The following is a 25321-nucleotide window of genomic DNA, read 5'->3' on the forward strand; positions in this document are numbered from 1 at the left end:
ATGTATGTGTTTGCTCATCAAGCATATTATTAGCTCTTGCTGTGTACCAGGCACTGTTCAACATGTGTCGTCAATATTAGCTTATTTTGTGTGTGACACATGCGTTCCTTCAGCCCGCTGGGGATGTATCATGTGGCCTCTGTACCGGGCACTTACTATGGACCAGGTAGTCAGCTAAGTTATCAATTCATTCTCACACGAGCCCTTGGGAGGTGGGGGAAATGTCTGTTCCCATCACAGATGAGGAAACAGAACGCAGTGAAGTCAGTGGCACAGCTGGGACTGGAAGCCAGAGAAACCCTGCATTTCTACAAGCTACCAGGCTCAGCCAGTCTGGTGACCACCTGCACACAGTCACCTTGCAGGACGGGTGGAAATGGGAGGTTTCTGCGGCCCCACCCCGAGCCTAGTGATCAGAATCTCTGGCCCTTAGGCTGGCGGAGAAGCAACGTCCCCCATGGCAGTCATTCAAAACCCAGTTTGGGGCTGCACAGGACACTACAGAGCCACACCCCAGGCCCTGCACACAGTAGGTACATAGGGCTGGTCTGTTGAGTGGATAGACAGAAATGGGGCTGCCTGTACGGCTCTTCCTCTGGAAGGGGGAGGAGGTCCCTCAATTCCTTCATGTCTCCTCTGGGAAGCCCTCCCTGACCATACCAGCCCAGCGTGGTAACAGCTAACATAACCCTTGCTTTGCCTCAATTGTCTTCCTTGCATCTCACCATGTTATATGTGGACTACGATGAAATTGTCCGTTCTGTGTGTCAAAAATGAATGGGACATTTTATTCAGTTCAGTTCTTAAGTGCGTCCCTCTACCACAACGGTTCTCAACCTGTGGGTCGCGACCCCTTTGGGGGTCAAACAACCCTTTCACAGGGGTCGCCTAAGACCATCGGAAAACACATATATAATTACATATTGTTTTTGTGATTAATCACTATACTTTAATTATGTTCAATTTGTAACAATGAAAATACATCCTGCATATCAGATATTTACATTATGATTCATAACAGTAACAAAATTACAGTTATGAAGTAGCAACGAAAATAATTTTATGGTTGGGGTCACCACAACATGAGCAACTGTATTAAAGGGTCGCGACATTAGGAAGGTTGAGAACCACTGCTCTACCAGAATGTCAGCTGCAGGAAGGTTGACAGCCCTGTGCCCAGACAAAGCACACAGTAGGCACTCAGTAAGTGCCAGGGAGGTGATGACCACTCTAAGGAGCTCCACGGCTCCCGCCCGCCCCACGTCCAGCCCCAGTGATGGGGCGGCGCAATCTCCGGCGCCTTCCCGGCCGCGGCGGCCAGGCGGGGTGGGGCCGGCCGTCATCCATTTACCAGCCTCGCCCCTCCGACGGGCGCGCCGTTAATGAGATTAGCAATTAAAAGGCGGGCGGGCGTGCGACGGGGCCGCGGGGCCACCCCCAGGCCGGGGCGGGACGCGCGCCTGGCGGCCGGACACCTAAACAGCCGAGCAGGCGCCGGAGCGGGAGGCCAGCGCGCAGACCCGCGACCATGGAGAAAGCGCGGCCGCTGTGGGCCAACCCGCTGCAGTTCGTGTTCGCCTGCATCTCGTACGCCGTGGGCCTGGGCAACGTGTGGCGCTTCCCCTACCTGTGCCAGATGTACGGCGGAGGTGAGTGCGCCTCCGGGCGCCCGGCCCCCGCGGGACGGTCGCCGGCGCTCCCGGCGCAGAGCGGCACTGAGTCCCCACTCCTGGAGGTGCGCGCTGGGACTGGCCCCCTATTCCAGCCGAGGCTCGGAGAGTGTTGGTGTGATTGCCCCGATTTGCAGAGCTGGGAAGGGGACCCAGGGGCAGCCAAGGCGCCCCCCACGCCCTCTGCAACCCCAGCCCCATTCCAGGGGCGGCCAAGCCCCCTACCGTACCCTTGCTGGCCAGGCTAGGAGAATGAGGGACACTATTTTGAGAAGTGGCAATAGGCTGAATTCTAATGAGTGTCAAAAGGGAGCAGGAAATTGCCTTGTTCAACAGAAACTCTTACACTCCAGGTCCGAAACTTATGTTCCCGCAGAGTGATTAGAAATGCAGGATAGAGGATCTTGAGCTATTTCTTCAGATTTCTTCTAAAACGATTGGTTTGGGTTTGGAATCACAGAGGACAGGAAGGCAAATCATTCCCTCCCTCCCTCCCTCCCTTCCTTCCTTCCTTCCTTCCTTCCTTCCTTCCTTCCTTCCTTCCTTCCTTCCTTCCTTCCTTCCTTCATTCCTTTCTACAATTTTTTCTCTGAAGCGTCACAGCATACTCACTAGGTAGACAGCACCATACACCGCATTCCCTTAACGGCCAGAGAGCCGGGACACCTGTGCCATGGCCCGGAACCTCCGCGGAGGCCAAGGACCTTTTGGAAGGCAACGTTGGCGGTAGGGATTGAAGTTCAGCGTTTTTAAAAATGTTTCTCTTAGTTGTTCCATTTCTAAAATTCTACCTAAAGGAAATATGAGAGTCCTGCCAGAAGGTGGATGATACAGGAGCATCTCCATCTCTCAATAAAAGCAAAACACTGGACACTCCCGAGCCCTGCACTGAACGGGCCCTGGCTCGGGAAACGTGGACCATCCATGCAGGGTGCTGCTCACAGCCATTAAGCCGGCGTTCCAGAAACTGTTATGCATCTTCTCATTTCATGCATTAGACGGAGGGAGGGAAGTCAGAGGCAAGGCTGCATAAAATGAATGATCTCAACTTAAAATATGCAGAGAAAAGGGAATGAAAAAATATACCAGCATGTTCACAGTAGTTAGTTATCTGTGGGTGGTGTTGGCTTACCTTATAGGGTGTGTGTGTGTGTGTGTGTGTGTGTGTGTGTAATGTCTTCTATAATCTGCATGGATTTTTTTTTTCACCATAAAGGACAATGAAAGATGTCAGGCCAAAGTATTTACAAAATTTAACCCACTTAAGAAGACCTAAAACAGTGCTCCCCCTCTCTTGCCCCCACCACTCACAAAAACAAAACCTCAACAAAAAGGTTAATCCACAGAGGGCTGTTTTTTTTTAACAGTGCATTCTTAATTCTGACTCTTTTTTTTTTTTTTTAATGTTAAGGGCATAAATACATCCTAATTATGTGAAGGGCGTGTGTGGCCATATGCAGTAACAGTGCCATAACTGCCTTCTGAAATATTTGTCAGGATGCAATTTCCCTGTCAGTCTGTGTCAGCACAACTACCCCTGCTACCTTTATCCTTTCCCAGACATCGGCCAGGTGAGCCTTACTGTCACATGACTATTCCATTCCTTGTCTCTAACAACACCATCACCTGGGTAGTCTACAGGTGGACACAATAACGCTGAAGTAGAATAGATTTAAGGTGCTGCTGGGAAAACCGCAAGATCTTGAGGACTCGGGAAAAGGAAAGAAACTTGTGGCTGGGACAGAGTATATTACGTTGGTAGGTAGCTAGAAAGATGGATGGATGATGGTTGACGAAGGGATGGACCCTGGAGAAAGGATGGAAGGACAGAAAGATGGCTGGGTTGGGGGATGGACAGATGTTGGTTGGGTGAATGGCACCCTCTCAGGCTTAAGTGACTATAGCAGCGGTTCTCCACCTTGGCTGCACATTAGAATCACCTGGGAATCTTTTTAAAATCCTGATTTCTGGGCCTCATCCTCCGGAAATTCTGTTTCTTTGTTACTAATGTTGTGGCCCCCAACCCATAACAAAGAGACAGAATTTCCGGAGGATGAGGCCCAGAAATCAGGATTTTAAAAAGATTCCCAGGTGATTCTAATGTGCAGCCAAGGTTGAGAACCACTGTTCTAGAGTTTCTCTGTCTCCTACTGGCCCGTCTCTGTGAGGTGGAGGGCTGGGGGGGGGGGGGGGGGCGGGGGGGTGTCAGAGGAGGCGCCAATAAATACTTGTTGGGTGAATGAGCCAGGTTCGTTATGAAAAGCGCAGGGTCTGAGACTGGTGGTTTTCTGAGCCTTTTGCTGACAATCGTGTCGCCTGTTGATTAATAGGTGATTTATGTCCCCCCAAACCCAGGCAGCTTACAGGTCCATCCTTTACCTAAAGCTAAAGGCTAAACCAACCACCCATCAAAGGCTCCGAGTGTAAGTAACTTCCTTCCAAACAGAGCTGTGACCTCCCACCCCCAGTCAACAAAGAGCTTGTTGATCAGCCGCAGGGCCGCGCTGTGCCACATACTTCCCAGAATAAAACCGATTAGGGGTTTGTGCCCCTTCCACGGGGCTCTGTCCGAGACCAGGGCGGCTCATTTCCTCCCGGCTCTGCAGGCCGGGCCCAGCCAGAGGAATGTTAATTCCGCAGATTGCACGCCAGGTACCAACCACCTCTGTACAGCAGGCTGGCCCCAGGCGGCGGGGGAGGGCGTGCAGCTGTAGGAACCACACACAATCTCTTCTGGAAAAAGCCGGCAGGTCTGGGCGATCATGTCAAAGTCTAAGTTGTTCAGGAAGCAATCGAGATGCAAATGGGCTGCACACCAAGGTGCCGGGAAAGGTGCGCCCGCGGCTGGTGGTTCTAGAAGCACGCGCTCCAGCCGCGGAGAAACGTGGGGCAATGAGAATGGTTGTGCGGCTGGTGGAAATCAGATTTTTTTTTCTCCTGAATTTTCTCTGTGGGCTATTTGAACCATAAAGAGAGGGAATCAGAGGCTACCTGACCATGCAGTAGGACAACGACACTCTAAGCCTGGATGTCCCCTCCCCTCAAAGCCCCTGCTGCTCTCTCCAGTGTGTAGGTTCTTGGTAAACTGCTGGACCCCAGCCCCAGAGATTCCGTCTCAGGTATCCGCAGGCGGGCAGGATTCTGCATTTCTGACAAGCTCCCAGGCGGTGCCCATCAGAGCTGCTGGTCCACGAACCACACTCCCAGGCACTAGCTGCTGGGAACCAGGCAGTGGGGGGGGCTGGTAGATGTTGGACAACTGGCTTTGGTAGCGCAGGACCTAGTTTGTAGCATTTGCCAATTACCATGGTGTAAATGCTCCCACCATGGCTGATTTCAGACTAGCAGTCACATCTGGGATGTGGGGTTGGGAAGAGATGGGCACGGCCAGCTCTTGTGAGCCAGGGTGAGCCGGCCCTGGCACACCACTGGAGCCACAGCCCTACAAGCCAGCACCAGCCCGGAACTGAGCCACACCAGGTAGGCTTTGTAGAGAACAAAGGTGTGTAAGTACAGGTAGAGGAGGAGTTTGGAAGCCTGAGGAAACTTTGCCCTGAGAGTGGTAGACTCCGATTTGTCTCTTCGTGGGTCTCAAAGAGGTAGAGCAAGATACGAGGGCTTGCGGAGATCAGTTTCATACAGAAGGAATTTCTCTTCTAGTGAGATTCTTGGGTTTAGGAAACAGATAAGGTACTGTGTGTGACAATTAGGAAAAGAAGTGGCAACATGCTCTAGAATAACAAATTTCTGTGTTTTGGAGTTACAGATGTAATACATCTCCATGGTATAACATTTAGAAAATAGAAAAATACAGATCCATCACCATTTATTAGGCCCCCTTATGTGCAATTTTTACCTCAAAAATGTGTGAGCTCTATGTCTCGGTGTTAAATATGTTTTCATCACTTTACCTGGGACTAGTGAGCCCGCCAGTGACGCACACGGGGAGAAGTCCTGTGGGACATGCATGCGTTCCAGCTGCTGAATAGGCGCTTTCTGTCTCCCCGGCCCTCGTTCCCGATGGAAAATCCTTGGGCTTGCTGTCCGTGCCTCAGCTCTCCTCTTCTCATTTCCACCTCTCCACCCTTTTCCTCTGGGCTGCAGGATCATTGCTCAAGGCTGTATTCATATTTTTCATCTTCATGTAATCTTGTTTCTTCTTGAATTGTCTTTTCTTCATCATTGCCTAATGCTGTTCTATAAACAGTGTTTCCTTGGCTCTCAGAGACCAATTTCTAGACATTTTCTACACAGTTCTTCTGTTTCTCCCTTTCTGAGAGCGGGGACACAAAGGAAAGTCAAAGTTGAAAGGTTTGTAGATAAAATAATAGGCCTCTATCAGCATTAACTTTTTTATTGATTTTAGAGGCAGACAGAGACATCCATTTGTTATTCCACTTATCTATGCATTTATTGGTTGCTTCTTGTATGTGCCCTGACCAGGGATGGAGCCTGCAACCTTGACATATCAGGACGATGCTCTAACAACTGATCTACCCGGCCAGGGCTCAGTGTTAATTTTTTTATTTTGCTGATTGCACTGGGATTATGTAAGAGAATGTCCTTGTTTGTAGGAAATACACGCTGAAGTAGTAAGAAGAAGGAACAAAACCCAGCTTGTGTGGCCCAGTGGTTGAGCGTCGACCTATAAACCAGGAGGTCACGGTTCGATTCCGGTCAGGGCACATGCCAGGGTTGACAGCTCAATCCCCAGTAGGAGGTGTGCAGGAGGCAATCAATCAATGCTTCTCTCTCATCATTGATGTTTCTCCCTCTCTTCCTTCCTCTCTGAAATCAATTTAAAAAAATATTTTTTTTAACACATCAAGCACCCAGCCTGTTTTGTCTTCCGGACGGAAAGTATAGTGTCAGTCACTGCTGACTGACTGGGTGCTCAACGTGTTAAAAAAATAGTGGCTAAAATCACAATTAGTTATTTCTCACAGTTCTTGGGTGGGCTGCATGTTTCTCTGCTGGTCTAGTTGGGCCCCTCACACGTCGGAAGTTGGTGCCAAGTTCGCGGGCCCTCGGTCTTCCTCGGGTTGCCTGACAAAGTGGTCTCAGGCCAAGTTCCAAGAGAATGAAGGCTCCTTCTCCCCACATCCCATTCGACAAAGCAGGTCCAAGGCCAGCCAGATTCACGGGTGGGACGTGGACTCCACTCCTCACGGGAGCAACTGCACAGAATGTGGCTGCATGGAATCTACCACGACATGTGCCCCCAGGACATGTGGGAGCAAAGGCACCTTCTCAGGCCTCTGTCCGCCTCTCCCTGACGCCAGAGTCCCCTCGAGCAGAGCCCGTGTCCGGACTTTCACATGCGGGAGCCTGGGGAACAGTCCCATGAGAAAAGCGTGGGTTAGTGGACTTGTTTTCAAACAGACTGCAAAACCAATTTCTCTTTAATTGACATATATTTATATGCAGAAAATGTCGGGGTTTTCTGGTGTCCAGTTCTGCGAGTGTTGACAAATGCAGTGGTTGTGTTACCGTCGCCACAGTTGTGCCCTTTACAGTTAATCCCACCCCACTCCCTGCTCCCCCGCAGCCTCAGATCGGTTTTCTGTCCCCACGGGGTTGCTTTCTCCAGCTTGTCATAGACATGGAATCCCACGGTGCGTAGCCTGGATTCTGGCGGCTTTCACTTAGCACAGTGGTCCTCAACCTTCCTCATGCCGCGACCCTTTAATACAGTTCCTCATGTTGTGGTGACCTCCAATTTCATTGTTACAAATTGAACATAATTAAAGCATAGTGATTCATCACAAAAACAATATGTAATTATATATGTGTTTTCCGATGGTCTTAGGCGACCCCTGTGAAAGGGTCATTCGACTCCCAAAAGGGTCGCGACCCACAGGTTGAGAACCGCTGATAGCATAATGCTTCTCTGAGATGCTCCCGGGCTGTTGGGAGCGGCAGTAGTGTGTTCCTTTTCGTCGCTGAGTAGTTAAGTCTCCCATGTGTGGATGTGCGGCCTGTATCACCCGTTCACCCATAGAAGGGTAATTAGGTTGTTTCCAGTTTCCCACAACTGTGACTAGAGCTGCTATCACCATCGTGTATAGGGGTTTGTGTGAGTGTGAGTGTTCATTTCTCTAGAGTTAACACCAGGACTAGCATTGTGGGGTCCTGTAGTAAGTGTATGCTAAGTTCCAAGAAACTGCCAACCTGCTTCCCAGAGAGGCTGCAGCATTTTCCATTTCCCCGGCAACTATGGGAGTTCTCAAATCCTCCCAGGCACTTGGTATTGGCTTTACTAAGTGGCTCGTGAATCCGACAGCATCCCGTCCAGCACGGGAAGGGGGCCCCCAGCATCTGTGAGTTGAGCCATGCTAACGGGTGTGCAGTGGCATCTCACTGGGATTTGAATTTGCATCGTCTTAGTGAACGCTGATGTTGAGCATCTTTTCACATGCTAATTTGCCATTGATATATTTTCTTTGGTAAAATGTCTGCTCAATTTTGTTTTGTACAGGGTTCCTTTTTTCTCTCATTATTGAGTTTTGAGAGTCCCTTATATGTTCTAGATACAAAGTCTTTATCAGATATGTGTTTTGCAAACATTTTCTCCTAGTCTGTGGCTTGTCTTTTTATTCTCCTAACGCTCTCTTTCATGGAGAATTAAAAGGACGTCCCGTTTGTCAGTATTTTCTTTCACAGGTAATGCTTTCGGTGTCATCCCTAGATCAGAAAGATTTTCTCCTGTGTTTTCTTCTAGAAATTTTAAAAAGTCTTGAGTTATACATATAGGCCTACTAGAGGCCCTGTGCATGAAATTTGTGCACAGGTAGGGTCCCTAGGGCTGGCAAGCAATCAGGGCCGATCCGGTCCTTCCAGCTGCTGGCCAGGGCCTTCCTTCGCTCCATGCCTCCCCCGGTGGTCAGTGCATGTCATAGTGAGCAATCCAACTTCCGGTCTTCCGGTTGAACTCCCGAGGGGACACTTTGCATATTAGGCTTTGATACATATAGATGATGCATTTTGAGGGGTGGGTTTTTGGGTATACAGTCTGAGATATTGAAGTTCGTTTTCTCTGCATATTGTTCTAGTTGTGTGTTTGGATATTTGTGGGGCAGGATAATGGAGCCCCATGCTCCTGCCTGGGCACCAGGCCTGACTGCCCACCTCCACCGGCAGAGGGCCATGGGACTGGCCCTGTCGGAGGGACAAGCTTTCCTGCACCTTGCTGTGACTGTTTAACACCTTGAGCTTTTCTTGTAACCATGGAGAGTCTGGATATTACTCCAGGCAGGTGTGTCAACACTACCTTATTGTCGGGATGCCCTGGGTGGGCCCCTGATGGACTCCTTGCTGGCGAGAGAAGCCTGGGACGGTGCTGAGATGCCTTTCTGCAGGGCAGGAGGGGAGCGGCCGGTGTGTCTTCAGGGCCCAGAAGTGAGAGGGCAGCGTTTGTTCTAGGCCCCAGAGGAACAGGGGAACCCCTAGGCCTCACGGTGCGGGCCCTGCGCTCCTCCTCTCTGCAGTGAGAGAGCCACTGGGCTCTGCCTGGTCATGTTCACTGCCATCTACTCTGGGATTTATACCCGAGGAAATAACCACACACGTGGGCCAGGCTCTGTGCCACAGCTGGGATTGGGATGGCAGAAGCCTGGCCACAGGCCAAGTGCCCAAGGACCAATGGAATGAATTCTGGACCCATTTTCCTAGTGGAATGTTGCAGCTACTAACGGGGTGACGCAGAGGTGCATGGTGTGTCGGGAGAGGGCCTGGGAGACCCCGGGGGTTATAGGGCAGCACACACCCGCAGTGGCGGCGTTTTTGTGTTAGCTGCTTATGTAAGCATGTGTGAATTTCGTTGTTTACCTTGAACTTTCAGAGCCTGTTCCTCTGTAACCAGACCTTAATCCCTGCACTGTAGCGTCAGGGTTTTTATTATTCAGATCCTGCCTTCTCTCCCACTGGACCTTTTTCTCAGGTTCACAGCCATGGACCTGGGGGAGGAATGGCCATGGCCGAAGGGCTGCGGAGAAGGAGGGGCAGGACCAACAGGAGAAGCAGTGGGTCAGGCATCTGCCTGGAAGGGGGATGGTGTCAGATGCGATGACCCCCACACAGAGGCTGCCTGCCGCTGTCCACGTGTGGGGCAGTGGGGGGGCATCCGTGGCTCCATTCGCTGGCTCCCCACTATCACCAAGGGTGCTTGTCTACAGATGGCTCCTTGGGAATCAGTGGGTGTAAAATTTAGTATTAGTCAGTTTCATTAAAATGAAATTTTAGGCCCAGCTGGTGTGCCTCAGTGGTTGAGCGTTGACCCGTGAACCAAGAGGTCACCAGTTCGATTCCTGGTCAGGGCACATGCCCAGGTTGCAGGCTCGATCTCCAGTGTGGGGCGTGCAGGAGGCAGCCGGTGGATGTTTCTACCTATCCTTCTCCCTTCCTCTCTCTCTAGAATCAATAAAACATTTTTTTAAGATGAAATTTTAGGCTGAAGGCCCCGGTATAAAACACACACATAGAGGTGCTCTCTAAAAGGAGGTGGTAGCCTAGGCTCTGTCTACTGGGGACCCCCTGGTCTCCCCACACAGACACCACAAGCCCCTGCCTTATCTCTGAAGATGTGAGGCTGGAGGACTAGCTTGTGAGCTGGACCAAGAAGAGGCAGCTGACCTTCCTCTGTCCAGGTGATCCCTCCAGGGCAGGGAGCAGGGCAGCTCATCTCCTATCCATCCCACACCCAGCTCCAGGTCTGGCCTGGAGAAAGTGAAACAATTGTTCCGCACATCCTTCCTGGCGGGCACATCGGGGCTGCAAAACGCCGAAAGCCATATGTGAAGGTGGGCAGCTGGGTGGGAGGACTCGGGGATGATGTGCAAAATATTTAGCAACTCTGTGTGGCCGGCCCTGACTAACCATTAGTCACGACAGTGGAGGACGGAATGGGGATTTTATTGTTTGTAAGCGACTGTATTTATAGCCACCGTACCATAGATGCGGTGAGTGAGCCAATGGCTATTCCTTAATGCGACACAAGAACGTCCATCGTGCGTAGTGTACAGGCCCCTTAAGAAGTGTTCTCCTTCAGAGTCTGGATGGTGGAGATCAGCGGTCAAACAAATCTTGGCAAGTCTCTTTTTACACAAACACGTGATTAGGTGATTTAGCCGCTTGGTGCTACCACGTATTTGTACTCTCACTGGAAGGGGAGTCAGCACTACATGAAAATTGGGAACCTATCAAATTCGTGAGTAATACCTGCTACACCTCGTAGCAGTAAGAACTATTGTCCCTGTCTCGGTGGCGAGAATGGCATCAGGTGTGAGGCCCTCGGGGTCAGACCGGACCTGGGCTCAGCAACCTCAGTACTTGAGTTCTGGCTAGGAAAGAATTCAGAGCCAAGACTCAAACTCTAAGAGAAAGTTTATGTAGAAGGTCACAGAGGTAGAAGAAGTGAAAGGTAGAAGACATGGGCTCAGGAAACAAGTTACAGAAGCAAAAGGGTCCTTGAGCTTCGGAGAGAGGAAGGCAAAGGTGGGGAGGCGGAGAGGTGAGGAGTGGGAGGTGCTGGTGTGCGCTGGGGTGGGAGAGCGCTCCGGTCCTCCATCCTAAGTGCCTTTAAGGGTGGAGATTTTAGGGGAGGTCCCAGAGGTGGACCTCAATAGAATACTCATCAGCTTTCCAAGTGTGTCCTTGGGTCTCCGGGTCTCCGCTGACTGGTCAGCTCAGGGGGAGGGAGTCCTTCGTCATTGCAGCTGGGCCTCCGGGCCTGGAGCTGAAATACAACCGAGGCCTAGATGTTATCTCTGGGGAGGAAAGGTCAGGAGGTCGAAACCATGCCAGCCAGCGATATGCTAGGGAAGGAGAGTTCACCCTGTGGCCTCTGCACATGGCCCACCGTCCTTGCTCTGCTCAGGTCTGTCTGACTGCCTCCCACATCATACTTGGATTTCAAACATTTTATCTTCTTTCAGATGAGAACACACACACACACACACACACACACACACACACCCTAAAAAACACACACAAAATAACCCAACCCCCGTAAAAAACATACACTTTTCTTAAAGACCACTTGCATTCCTCATTTGAAATATAATCAAACTGATGAAACTACATTTTCACCTTAAAGACGAGTGAATAAAATAATTCCAATCAGTGTTAATATGAGCTACAACGTCAGCCCAGCTACTTCAATGACGACAATTTCAGATTTCCCAGGGCGCAACAGCGCTACACTGAGTTCTCACCACCAAGGAGAGAGAAAAAAACCACTAGCAAACACATGAGTTGGAGCCTTTGTTGTGATTTTTAAAGAATCTTTAGATAAACCATATGGATTAGAGGAGGCAGGTAGGAAAGCCAACGTTTGGGTCGCACCCTCCCTGCTGTGAACTGTCTCACAGACCCAGAGTTCCAACATTCTCGGTAAAATAACGTGGAAGGGTCCGTATATGCCACAAAGATTTTCACTGGCATGGCTGAGTGTCATCATCCAAGGATAGATGGCTGAAGAGAGATGGATGGGTGGATGGATGGATAGATGGATGGATGGGTGGATGGGTGGATGGATGGATGGATGGATGGATGGATGGATGGGTGGATGGATGGGTGGATGGATGGATGGATGGCTGAAGAGAGATGGATGGATGGATGGATGGATGATGGATGGATGGATGGATGGATGGATGGATGATGGATGGATGATGGATGGATGATGGATGATGGATGATGGATAGATGAGAGGAATGACAGGTGGAAGAGTGTGAAGGCAGAAGGTGGAGGATGAGTGGAAAGACAGAAGGATGAATGGGCAAGTGGAGAGATGGGAGGGAGAATGGGAAGGAGGGAGGAGGGAGGAAGAGAGGGAGGGAAAGAAGAGAGGGAGGGAGGGATGGAGGGAGGGAGGAAGGAAGGAAGGAAGGAAGGAAGGAAGGAAGGAAGGAAGGTAGGGAGGTTGGTTGGTTATTGGCAGGGAGGTCGGATGGTTGTGGAGTACAACCCATTGGTGACCTGGCTGTTGGCCCTGCACGCCCATAGGGAGCTTCCTGGTGCCCTACCTCATCATGCTCATCGTGGAGGGGATGCCGCTCCTGTACCTGGAACTGGCGGTTGGACAGCGCATGCGCCAGGGCAGCATCGGCGCCTGGAGGACCATCAGCCCCTACCTGAGCGGTGTTGGTAGGTGATGCTCTCAAGCCCTCCCCCACCGAGAGACCCCCTCCCTGTGTCCTGGGCAGCCCTGGTGGGGGTGGGAGCAAAGGGTAAGCACAAAGCCCAAGAGAGAGCCCTTGAGGGGGGTGGACAGACGGCCCAGGAGGGACTGACTGCCATAGACCATGGCTGAGCAGGGCTGGCTCCCCACCCCCGGGAGGTGGGGACCTGAGACCGCATTGCTTCTCTGGACCGCAGGTTGCTAGTCTGTAAAGAGGAAACAGCCAGGAGCTGGGGCTGCGCCTCAGTGTCCCACTAACAACCACCTGGCACTGCCCCCTGCTGGCCGTGAATGGCACCTGCTCTCAGTGAGCACTGCGTGTGCCAGGCGCTGGCCTGCAGAGCATATGCGCAAGCAGCAGCCCCTTGAATCCTCTTCCCACCACTGAGAGGCTGTAGGGCTGTCATCAACATCTCGGGTGGACGGAAGCTGGGCGCGCCTGCTGCCCGACTGCCTGTCCGCCCTGAGCCCGGGTCCTGGGCACCCTGGGGAAATGGTTAACCTGCCTTCACACCCTCCCGCTCCTGGGCTGCCTCTGCCAGCAGGAGGAACTTTGACCAGCGATGCCCACGCTCTGTTCTGCCAACGATCCCGCCCCAGACAGGATGCCAGAGTGACATCCCAGGGGCAAGGAGGGCGTAAACTTGTCCGTGACTCTCTCTGGCGCAGGAGACATGCGCCCAGTGCCCTCACAAGTCATCTTCAAACCCGAACTGCCTCCCACCGTGCATGGCTGTTAATGTTTAGCACGGAGGTGTGTGGTTTGACAGTCCGCCTGGGCGAGCGATCCCAGAGAGCTTCTCCGAGGCGTCATCTGCTGCTTCTAGAAGAGAGGCCAGATATTTGTGCCCAACGGGGGCTGGTGAACGTTTAACCACCGGCTCTCAGGTGGGGTGCGGGAAGGCTGCTGCGTGTGGTGTGAACTCAACACCACGGCCAGTTTCAAACTCCTGAGATGTCCCGGAGCCGGGGGCTGGGCAGAGGCGCACACGGGGGCGGCGCCTGCAGACACCGCTGGTTGTCAGCCATGCCTCTGCGCTGCTGTCCTCTCCCACTCCCACCCCGGGACCCCTGCACCCCACACACCTCCTCACACCCCTGCTCCCTGCCACCCCAGGGCGGGGATTGGCCCAGGTGACCTGACTCAGGTGAGCCAGGAGGGGGCAACCACAATGTCTGCCTCTTCCCAGCCCGGGTCTCAGGCGAGCTCTGTGCCTGGTTTTCTCCTCTGTGAGGGGATAATGACGCTTACGGCACATACAGTTCTTAGCACAGCAGCTGGCACTCAGGACTCCAAGAAATGCCACTCCTCCTGGCCCAGGAGCCGGGAGAGAGAAGCGGGACGAGGCTAACCCTTAGCAGTGCCCGCAGGCCCTGGTCACGGGGAGCCCCACACACCTGCTGCCAACGTTCTGCCAGCCCAGTAACTGCAGGGGTATCCTGGGCGCACGGGGGTGGAGGGGGCGGGGAGGGGGGGCCAGGGCGGGCGGGGACGGCCCCTCAGCACCCTCTGCTTCCCACAGGCGTCGCCAGCGTGGTGGTGTCCTTCTTCCTGTCCATGTACTACAACGTCATCAACGCCTGGGCCTTCTGGTACCTCTTCCACTCCTTCCAGGTGAGAGGGGCCGGGGCGCGGGACGGGGCGGGGCGGGGGCAGGGCGGGGAGGGGGCAGGTGTCCGCCGGGACAGGCCGGAGATTGAGGCTCAGAGTTCTTTTTTTTCTTTTTAAATATATTTTCATTGATTTCAGAGAGGAGGGGAGATGGAGAGACAGAAACATCAATGATGAGAGAGAATCACTGATCAGCTGCCTCCTGCACGCCCCCTTCTGGGGATTGAGCTTGACACCCGGGCATGTGCCCTGACTGGGAATCAAACCATGACCTCCTGGTTCATCAGTTGATGCTCAACCACTGAGCCACACCAGCTGGGCTGCGGGGCAGAGTTCTGTTGTCATAGGGAGTCTGGCCCTTGTCCGCTTGTGTATTCAGTCTCTCTGACCCACAGTAGAGTTAGGACTGTAAGGCGTGTGGAGCCCCTCGTGCACCCCCTCCCTGCCTCCCCCTACTCCCTACCTCATCTGTGCCCTCGACAAACCCTCTGACTCCCTGGCTGCCTTCGGGGCTCCCACCACCTGCCCTTGGGGACCAGCTTTCTTCTCCTCCAAAAGCCTGGTGTGAGGGCCACCTCCCGCCCTCCTCCCCGACCTTCGGCCTCAGCCCTCACCTCTCTGTGTGATGCTGTGTTGACCCCAGGACCCCCTGCCGTGGTCCGTCTGCCCACTGAACGCCAACCACACAGGCTACGACGCGGAGTGTGAGCAGGCCTCCTCCACCAAGTACTTCTGGTACCGGAAGACCCTCAACATCTCGCCATCCATCCAGGACAGCGGCAGCCTGCAGTGGGAGCCCGCGCTCTGCCTCCTCCTGGCCTGGCTCGTAGTCTACCTGTGCATCCTGCGGGGCACCGAGTCCACCGGCAAGGTGGGGGCAAGGTGGCGGTGGGGGGGGCAGAGCTGGCTGGGGGAGGCGGGCAGGCGGTGCGCTGGCACAAGCCACTTGCCAGGTAACTATAAAGGTGGTCAGAGGTGCAGCCCTCAATCTCAAAACCAGGCCTTTCCCGCCCTGAAAAAGACAGGCATTTCTGGGTCAGCCAGCCACACAGCCACACTGCCCAGTAGCACCAAGCAACCAGACAGGGAGTTTTCCCCCCTTTAAAACCTTAGATGGTTGAAGATTTCCCAGAGACACCTGCCCTGCTCTCAGGCCTCCCATGGGCACCGCCTGAGAGCTTTGGCCCCTCCGCCGTCTCAGTCCACCCCCGAAGGTTCTGGTGATCAGCGAGGGGCAGCCTGAGCGCTGGGGTGTTGAAATGCACACACGTTCCTGTGATGGATGTGCTTGAGGGCGGCCCCCATCGTTCCCAGAACGAGGCCAGGTTGAAGGGAGGTGGAGGGCCGGCCTCTGCTCTGCGTTCCTCTTCTCTGTGGAACTAGGGATTTCCTGGCACTTACGGGCCTGGCGACCACGCCCCACCACCCATCTCCCAGCCCAGACGCAGGACCTGACGAGACCCCATGCCTTCCCTGCTGTCCGCAGCCTGAGCCCAGACAGCATGGTGTTTCCCTGTAGGCAAAGGGCCTGCTGAGGGTCTGGCCACATCTCCCGGAGCCTGACTCTGCCCTCTGGTGCCCACAGGTGGTGTATTTCACCGCGTCGATGCCCTACTGCGTGCTCATCATCTACCTGATCAGGGGCCTCACACTCCACGGGGCCACCAACGGGCTGCTGTACATGTTCACCCCCAAGGTACGAGCCGGAGGGACGGGGCCTGAGGTCCCATGTTCCCGCCCCGTCCAGAGGGCGGAGAGGGCAAAGGGAGGGTGGAGAAAGCTGTCCTGAACCCAGGAGGCTGGTGGGAGCCCCCAGGCCGTGGGTGGGGATGGATGACCTGCGGGTGCTGAGTCACCCTCAGCCAGGCAGTCCCCAAGCCCTGTGACTTCTGGGCATTGCGTCTTCTGTCCACTCCCATCCTCGTCCTCACTGCCCCCCACCAACGGCGGCCCCACGTCTGGCCTCCTGGCCCCAGTCTCACCCCAGCCCCGCCTTCCAGCCTGTGGACTAAGTTATCTGCCCTGAGCATCATCTCGGTTTCCCTTCGGGGCAAATCCACTCTCGGCAGGGGTTTCGGGGTCCCTCCCCAGGCTGCCCACAGCCAGTCTTCGTCACGGTTGCCTTGGAGACAGGACAGGTTCTTCGTTTAGCGAAGCATGGCCCCTGGGAACAAATGGCTGTGAGAGCCCCCCCGAGAGCCCCCCCGCCGCCACATCACCGGGGTTCAACCCAGACCTCGGCCTCACCACCAGGCCCCGCCACCTCCATCTCGGGAGGCCCAGGCCCGTGCAGTGCCCGGCTCAGGCATCGGGGGCCTGGTTCCTTTTGAAGTGATTTCACCCCACACTTCCCACTGCACACCTCCCCCGGGGAAGGAGCTGTGAGGACACGCAGGAGGGATGCTTCATCTGCTAAGGATGTGCCAGGCAGGGTCCTCCAGGGCCGCCCTCCCTCCCCTGCCCAAGAGGTCGGGGTCCCCCCCACCCCCCTGGGCTCACAACCCTGTCCCCGCTGGCTTCCAGCTGGAGCAGCTGGCCAACCCCAAGGCCTGGATCAACGCAGCCACCCAGATCTTCTTCTCGCTCGGCCTGGGGTTCGGCAGCCTGATCGCCTTCGCCAGCTACAACGAGCCCTCCAACAACTGCCAGAAGCACGCCATCATCGTGTCCCTCATCAATAGCTCCACCTCCATATTCGCCAGCGTCGTCACCTTCTCCATCTACGGCTTCAAGGCCACCTTCAACTACGAGAGCTGCTTGAACAAGTAAGCCGGGCCGTCCGGGGAGCCGGGCCGCGAGGGGCAGGCGAGTCTCCGAAGCTCGAGCGGAAGGGGCACTGGGGAGAGGCGGATGCCAGGCACCCAGGGGTGTGGGGCACAGGGCACCCGCCTTGCAGGCCTCCATCCACCAGCAGCAGCAGCTGGAGGCCTGTGCCGAGTCAGCGTGTGCCCGAAGGGAGGGGCACCATGTACTCAGAGCCCTCAGAAGCAGCCGAGAGCTCCCTGGCTGAGCCGTGGAGATTCCAGAAGCTGCTCTCTGTGATCTTTCCCAAATTCGGGAAACACCCGCAGGCACCCTGTCCAACAGCGTGTCACTAGCTGCGAGGGCTCCTGACAAGGTTCAATGTTCATTTAACGCTTCCTTAAACAGACGTAGAGTTTGATTTAAATCAGCGGTTCTCAACCTGTGGGTCGCGACCCCTTTGGCAGTCAAACGACCCTTTCACGGGGGTCGCCTGAGACCATCCTGCATACCAGAGATTTACATGACGATTCATAACAGTAGCAACATGACAGTGATGAAGTAGCAACGAAAATAATTTTATGGTTGGGTCACCACATGAGGAACTGTATTTAAAGGGCCAGAGGTTGAGAACCACTGATTTAAGTCAATTCCTCGGGGCCGCATGTGGCTCCTGGGGCCACAGTGGACGGCACGGACCTGGGACATTTCCCATCACAGACGCTCGGCCGGACAGAGCCGGACGGGGCCACAGAGCCCGCTGTGAGGCTGGTCCCTCTTGTCACCACTGTTCCTGCTCGAGGCTTCTTCAGAGCCCCTCTAAATACCTTGCCCTTGAAAAGGTCAGCAATTGCCCGGCCGGCGTGGCTTAGTGGTTGAGCGTCCACCTATGAACCAGGAGGTCAGGGTTCGATTCCCGGATTGTGGGCTCGATCCCCAGTGTGGGGCGTGCAGGAGGCAGCCGATCAATGATTTTTCTCTCATCATTGACGTTTCTAGCTCTCTCCCTCTCCCCTCCTCTCTGAAATCAATAAAAGTATATTTTTTAAATAAATTAAAGGTTGGCAATCAACAGATTCCTCTGGCGAGGACCTTACGTAATCAGAAAAGAGGAGGCAAGGGACAGCGTGGGCCCGAGCCCGCAGCAGGCTGGTGACAGTGGCCTTTCTGATCGCGGAGGTCATTCTCGTGCTCTGCCCGCAGGGTGATTCTGCTGCTGACCAATTCTTTCGACCTGGAAGATGGCTTTTTGACAGCCAGCAACCTGGAGCAGGTGAAGGGCTACCTGGCATCTACCTACCCCGACCAGTACAGCAAGGTGTTCCCACTGATTAAAAACTGCAGCTTGGAGTCAGAGCTGGACACGGTAAGGCGCTGGCAAGGTCTCGGTGATGGAATTCTTCTCCCTCCGCCTCTTCCGGGAGAAGGGAGGACGGGCCACCCTCCCCCCGGCTGCTGCCCGGGGACACTGGTTCCTTTGGGTGCTCCGTGCCCTTGTTTCCTCTTCCTTTTAAATGTTGAAAAGGCAGAAAGTACAAAGAATCCTATAACCGGCACCCACGTGTCCTCCACCTGAAAGAACCATTGTAAACACTTGTCATTAGGGGCTCAGACGGGGCGCTGGCCTGCAGGTGGGAGAGCCAGCTCCGAGGTCCCCCACAGCTTAGCGTCGGGGGTGTCTGGGGAGCCGTGCGTCCCTCGGTGTGTGACTGGGGCCTTGTCCCGGGGGCAGGCCGTCCAGGGCACCGGCCTGGCTTTCATCGTCTACACCGAGGCCATAAAGAACATGGAGGTGTCCCAGCTGTGGTCGGTGCTGTACTTCTTCATGCTGCTGATGCTGGGGATCGGGAGCATGCTGGGCAACACGGCCGCCATCCTCACGCCCCTGACCGACAGCAAGGCCATTTCCCGCCACCTGCCCAAGGAGGCCATCTCTGGTGAGCGGGCGGGCGGGGAGGAGGCGGGACTCGGGGAGGGAGGATGGGGGGACCAGCGACCTCACAGGAGTCCCGCCTTCACCTTCTCCTCCCCCTGGGCAGTCGGGACCTGGCACGTGTCAATCACCCCATGCGTCTGGCTTCCCCATCTGTAAAAGGCTCCTTGATTCCTGCCTCGGAGGCTTAAGTGCTCAACGCGTGGCAAGCGCCTGGGCCGCGGTGGGAGCTGTGTAAACATTCGACCCTTCCCTTCTGCCCGCACCCCTCTGGTCAGACATGACTCCTCCCTAGGAAGTCCCCAGAGGGTCGCCCGCAGCTCACATCTCCAGCCCCAGTTCACAGCCTGGGCCAGATCCCCTACGGATGCTACAACCTTCGCTTTTCCATTGAGCTGGTGCCCCCTGCAGGACAGCTCTGTGAATTACCATCGCTGCTGCCTGCTGACGCTCCTTGGGACACCTTCCTCCACCCCCAAACACACACACACACACACACACATTCAGAGAGACCAACCCACATGGATGAGCCCATCAGCCGAGTCCCCCGGGCGCCCACGGCCCTGCTGGGGCAGGTGTGGGTGCAGGCAGGTGAGCCGTGTCTTGGCCCAGGTCTGGTGTGCCTCCTCAACTGCGCTGTGGGCTTGGTGTTCACCTTGGAGGCCGGCAACTACTGGTTCGACATCTTCAACGACTACGCGGCCACCCTGTCCCTGCTGCTCATCGTGCTGGTGGAGACGATCGCCGTGTGCTACGTGTACGGGCTGAGGAGGTGAGACCCACCCCACCAACTGCTGGGCAAGCTCACCCACAGGAACACCCCTCTCTGGGCGGGCATAGCGTGTTCTCCTTTACGCTTGGCATCTTTCAGGGCTTTAATCTTCCCCCAGATCTCAGCTAATTCTCTGCCTCACTTCCCCCTCAGCTGGCCTTCAACCTTTATCTTGCCTATTTCCTGTGCTTTTACTTTTTATTAAAGGAGGCCCGATGCATGAAATTCGTGCAAGAGTAGGCCTTCCTTTCCCCAGCTGCCAGCAGCGGCTTCCCTCTGGCACCCGGGACCCGGGCTTCCCTCCCAGCCCCGGCTTCGTCCCGAAGGGCTCTGGACTAATTAGCATTTATGCTTTCATTATTATTATAGATATTGGCCCCATTGACCCTGCTGAACCCCAACGGCTCCAGGGGCAGGCAATCCTGCTTCCGGGCACTGGCTGTTCTGACCCTTGGCCGACACCAGCATTTTTTTATACATATATTTTTATTGATTTCAGAGAGGAAGGGAGAGGAAGAGATAGAAGCATCAATGATGAGAGAGAATCATTGATCAGCTGCCTCCTGCATGCCCCCTACTGGGGATCGAGCGTGCAACCCAGGCATGTGCCCTTGACTGGACTCAAACCCGGGACCTTTCAGTCCGCAGGCTGGTGCTCTATCCACAGAGCCAAACCAGCTAAGGCCGAAACCAGCATTTTTCAAGCTCGCTGACCAAAGTCCAGTTGATAACCCAGACCTTGAAGTCTGGCAGATTCAGGATGTATGGTTCTCAACCCTGGCACAGTGCAGCCCTGGTGCTGGGACGTGTGACCGGGCTGAGAACCACGGGTCTAGAGCAGTTTTCAGACCTGGGCGTGCACTGGAGCCCCTGGGGGCTGGTTCTCACATCCCCCCCTCCCCAGCAGAGGGCAGTCTTTCTGCTTGGACGGGGGACGGCGCCATCTAGTGGCCACTTTGCAACAGTGCCATCCCCAGGGTGCTGATTAGGTGGGTCCAGGTGGGGCTCCAGCTGCAGGTGAGTCTGGTCCCAGAGCGGCAGCATCAGGGAGCTTGTTAGAATGCAGGATCTCGCCCTAGCTGGTTTGGCTCAGTGGATAGAGCGTCAGCTGTGGGCTGAAGGGTCCCAGGTTCGATTCTGGTCAAGGGCACATGCCTGGGTTGCGGGCTCGGTTAGGGGCATGCAGGAGGTGCCGATCAGTGACTCTCATCATTAAGGTTTCTCTCTCTCCCTCGCCCTTCCTCTCCGAGAGCAATACAAATATATATTTTTAAAAGAATGCAGCGTCTCAGGCCCCCAAACCCCTGAGTCAAATCCACATTTTGGCACATCCAGGGGGTAGAGGCCCATTACGTTTTGGGAACTGCTGCTCGAATGAGGGCCTGCTCAGAAGGGCTGTACCAAGTCTTCCCCACCCCAGTCTTTTATCATCTTCCAAGCTGGTCTGGAGGTGGGTCAGGGGACCAGCTGGGACCGTCTAGGAGCCAGGCCCCTGGTGCCAAGTGTCCCACTGTGCCCCTTGGAAGCCATTCTGAGGGATTTCCACGATCAAATAACTCCAGGACATAAATTAAAGCCAGATTTCTTTGCTGTAGGATTTCTCAGACCCTTGAAGACAATTGTGAATCTCAAAGAGGGGGTTGTAATTTGCAGTATTTCCAAACTTTTGTGGTCAATGAATGCCTTTTTATCGGCCCGTACTGCTCCCCCAGAGCTAGTAACACTGTGAGGACTTTAGTGTTAGACTCACCCCGTTTTCCCGAGAAAGAAGGGTTTCCTGGGACGTTGGGGCTTTTTCAGTGCTAAACCCAGGGAAGTCCTGGGTAAACTGGAACATATTGGTCATCTAGGAAAGGCCCAGAGGAACAGAACCTAGAGCCCACTGGAGGCGCTGGAGAGGGGTACAAGTCCATCCAAAGCGGGCGTTGGTAAATGGCCAGATGGAGGGAGAAACCAAAGGTGCCCTGGGGATTTCCTAAGCAGCCAGATATGAGGATGGCCAGCAGAGGGCAGTCTTTCTGCTTGGACGGGGGACGGCGCCATCTAGTGGCCACTTTGCAACAGTGCCATGCGGCCTTTCTGCAACTCTTCCCACGTTTCTCTATACAGGAAAGTGGAGGGCTGGGGAGGTAACGGAACAAGAGAAGCCAACACTTTCTGCCTTGTATGGTCTTGAAAATCCCAGTGTTCACATTATGCACATGAGTCTTCGTGGCCTAGAGCCTAAGGTCTGGCTAGGTCAGCGGCCACACAGGGGCAGCTAGAAGCTCATGGGGGGACTTAAGACAGGCCAGGGGTGGAAGTGAGGCAGTGGCTGTGGTTGCACCTGGTGACAGTTTCACTCCGTCCCAACCCCACCCCTCCTTCAAGGCTGCCTCTCCCGTCGTGCGGAGCGGTTTTAAAGCCCTTGGACTGGTCAGCATTTCCCAAAGTGCCGAAGATCCTTTTCATACGTATTTGTGTGCATGTTAAAAATATACAATTAGCCTATCAAACCCACAAAAGAATGGATGCTGTTATGCTATTGCTAAACTTAGGCAAAAGAGTCCATTTAAAGGAAAGGAAAGAAAGTCTGCAGACATGATTGAACACAGTAGTGGTCTTCGGGCAACTACACCTGGGCGGCTCCAACCGCCGGGCCATCACCCTTTAGTCCCAAGTCTGGCTCTCCATCTGCCCCAGAAAACCTGCTGTGGTTTCAGGGGACAAAAGAGAGTCCCCTCTGGGGTGTTTGTAATGGGGAGTAGAGTCACTGGCAGGCCCCAAGCCAGGAGTTGCCCTGGGGGTCCCCTGGCTTTGAGTCTGGTTGGACCCCTGTCCCAGGCTCTCTGATCCCACCATTGGTGGGAGCTGCCCTCTGGTCTATGCCAGCAGCCTCCATCTGAAGGTCGGCATCAGAAAGATGTCTCCTGACGTCCACTTATCTGGGGGTGATTGCTTTGCACCCCGCTCTGTCAGCCTCAGCCCTTCTCCCCATTCCATCCCCAGAAGGAATCAGGGAGGGAGGCCCCATGTTTGTGTTCATATCTCAGTGGAGCCAGAACAGAATCTCCCCAAGCGAACAGGGATGTGCAAGCTGGGCTCCCCCTCACTCCAACATCATGGCTAATCCAGGCTTTCCCGTTTTCCAAGCAGATTTGAAAGTGACCTTCAGGCCATGACTGGCCGCACTCTGAGCTGGTACTGGAAGATCATGTGGGCTGGCGTGAGCCCGCTGCTCATCATCAGCCTCCTGCTCTTCTACCTGAGCGACTACATCCTCACGGGGACCCTGCAGTACCAAGCGTGGGACGCCTCCCAGGTACCTGCCCTCCCGGGGCCCCAAGCTGCCTCCAGAGCACAGGCCTTAGTTTTCTGAAACCAAGGAGTTCCTGCCATGGCGTGGGCAGGTCGTTGGTCACAACAGGGCAACATCAAAGCTGTGGTTTCAGTGCTAAACGTACCTCAAAGCTCAGCACACAGCCTCACTGGCCCCACTTCAAGTGCTCAGCAACCCCTTGTGTCTGGTGTCGGACATGGCTCATTTCTATCAGCCCAGAAAGTTCTACTGGACTGTGCTGGGCTAAGGGCCAACCCCCAAGTCCAGCTGCCCTGCCCGGCATCTCAAACATAATCACGTGCAGTTATTCTTTTTCATTTAAATATATATTTTTATTGATTTCAGAGAGGAAGGGAGAGGGAGAGAGAGGTAGAAACATCAATGATGAGAGAGAATCATCGATTGGCTGCCTCCTGCATGCCCCACACCTGGGATCAACCCCCGCAACCCACTGATGCTAACACTGAGTCACCAGCCAATCGGTGATTAGTCTTTAGGCCCTAGAGGGGTGTTACTCCTTAGCGGAAGCTCCAAACAATGGCTATGCAGGCCATGAAGTACAGGGAAGAGAAAGAGGACGAGGCGAGTTAGTCTGCCCAGCACCCTTGCTAGTGAGCCACCGGGGGAGCGGGAGGGCAGGGCGAGCGGGGAGGCGGGGCGAGCTGTGGGCGGGGCCCGAGGGCCTCGGGCGTGCTCGGGAAGGGTTCCACGTGGGCGGGTTCCACGTGGGCGGGTGCTCTGGGCTGAGCTCCGTTTCTCCCTTCAGGGCCAGCTGGTGACCAAGGACTACCCCGCGTACGCGCTGGCCGTCATCGGGCTGCTCGTGGCCTCCTCCACCATGTGCATCCCCCTGGTGGCCCTGGGGACTTTCGTCTTGCGCCGCCTCAGGCGGGGAGACCCAGCGCCCGTGGCCTGAGGACCGGCTCCCGAGGCCGCCGCCCACTTTCACGCTATTAGTTCCAGGTGGAGCCTCCGCGGCCCGCTTTGCAAGTATTTACGCCGGAAGCCCTGAGCGCGTCGTCTTCCGGCGGCGCCTAGAAAGAGCTAGAAGGTGTGGAGGAGGACGGGCCCTCGGGCACCGAGCGCCCCTCTGCCCTCTGCCCCGAGGTCGCGGCTGTCTCCCTGTCGCCACAGGGGCAGGTGTTCAGGGCCAGGCGCGAGGCCAGCGGCCTCCTTGATTCTAGGAAAGGCCTAGAATTAGCGCACACTGTGAGCTGACTTTTGACTACCATTTTTATGGAATAAAATTTAAGCCATTTTTTTTTCTAACGAGATTCCAAAATATTAGAGGGGCCATCATTTGAAAGCGGGCTCTTTTAAGTGGCGGCGAGGGCACCATGCAGCCCGAGTCCACCCTGCAGAGCGAGGATGTGTCCGCCGCTCCTCCTTCGCCAACGGGGTGAGTGGCCGGAAGGCAGGCCTTTGCGGGACCCGGGGCGGGGGCGGCGGGGGGAGGGCGCTGTCCTCTCACGTGGAGTCGCTCACAGTAGGTCCAGCCCTGCCCTCCCCACAGAAACTGCCCCAGTTGGCCGCCTTCGGGGGGTTATGTGCGGGGTCCGCCGAGCCCCGGCGAGGGAGGAAGTGCCAACTTTCCCATCGACTTCCTGCTACTTGGGGCCCGGCGGGCGCCTCTTTGTAGGAAAGGCCAGGAGCACTACTGACGGTCCATTTAAATTATTTATCTGTACATACGTTTTCTAAAGTGTATATACTCCAGCAGAGCGTCTTGTAACCGGAACCACTGTATTTATGATAGAGCTTTCGTCCACCACCGGCCTGGTCTCCTGTCGTGTTTTTACTGCGGGAGGGGGTCCCTCGAGGGGGCGGTCCCTTCCTGCCCTCGGGCCTGTGCGTCCCTAGGTCCTGGGGTTCAGGGTAGTCCCCGGGCCGATTTGTGCAGACGCCTTTAAGACACTTAAGCACTCGCTTGGGACCTCAGGTGGAGATGTTTGGTTTTTTAAAATATATTTTATTGATTCTTTACAGAGAGGAAGGGAGAAGGATAGAGAGTTAGAAACATCGATCAGCTGCCTCCTGCGCACCCCCACTGGGGATGTGCCCGCAACCAAGGCACATGCCCTGGACCAGAATCGAACC

General features: G+C 55.0%; 1 protein-coding gene across 1 annotated transcript; it reads left to right on the top strand.

The window, feature by feature from the left end:
* Positions 1-1389: 1389 nt before the first annotated feature.
* SLC6A20 (solute carrier family 6 member 20) lies at positions 1390-24997 on the top strand. Its single transcript, XM_059664316.1, has 11 exons — positions 1390-1649; positions 12672-12812; positions 14370-14461; positions 15102-15329; positions 16044-16154; positions 16982-17223; positions 18404-18566; positions 18933-19137; positions 19746-19905; positions 23041-23206; positions 23991-24997. Exons 1-11 carry the CDS (start codon positions 1529-1531, stop codon positions 24138-24140), a joined length of 1779 nt encoding a protein of 592 aa, XP_059520299.1. The 5' UTR covers positions 1390-1528; the 3' UTR covers positions 24141-24997.
* Positions 24998-25321: the final 324 nt, after the last annotated feature.

This window comes from Myotis daubentonii, chromosome 14 (genome assembly GCF_963259705.1).
Source record: "Myotis daubentonii chromosome 14, mMyoDau2.1, whole genome shotgun sequence".
NCBI lineage: Eukaryota > Metazoa > Chordata > Mammalia > Chiroptera > Vespertilionidae > Myotis > Myotis daubentonii.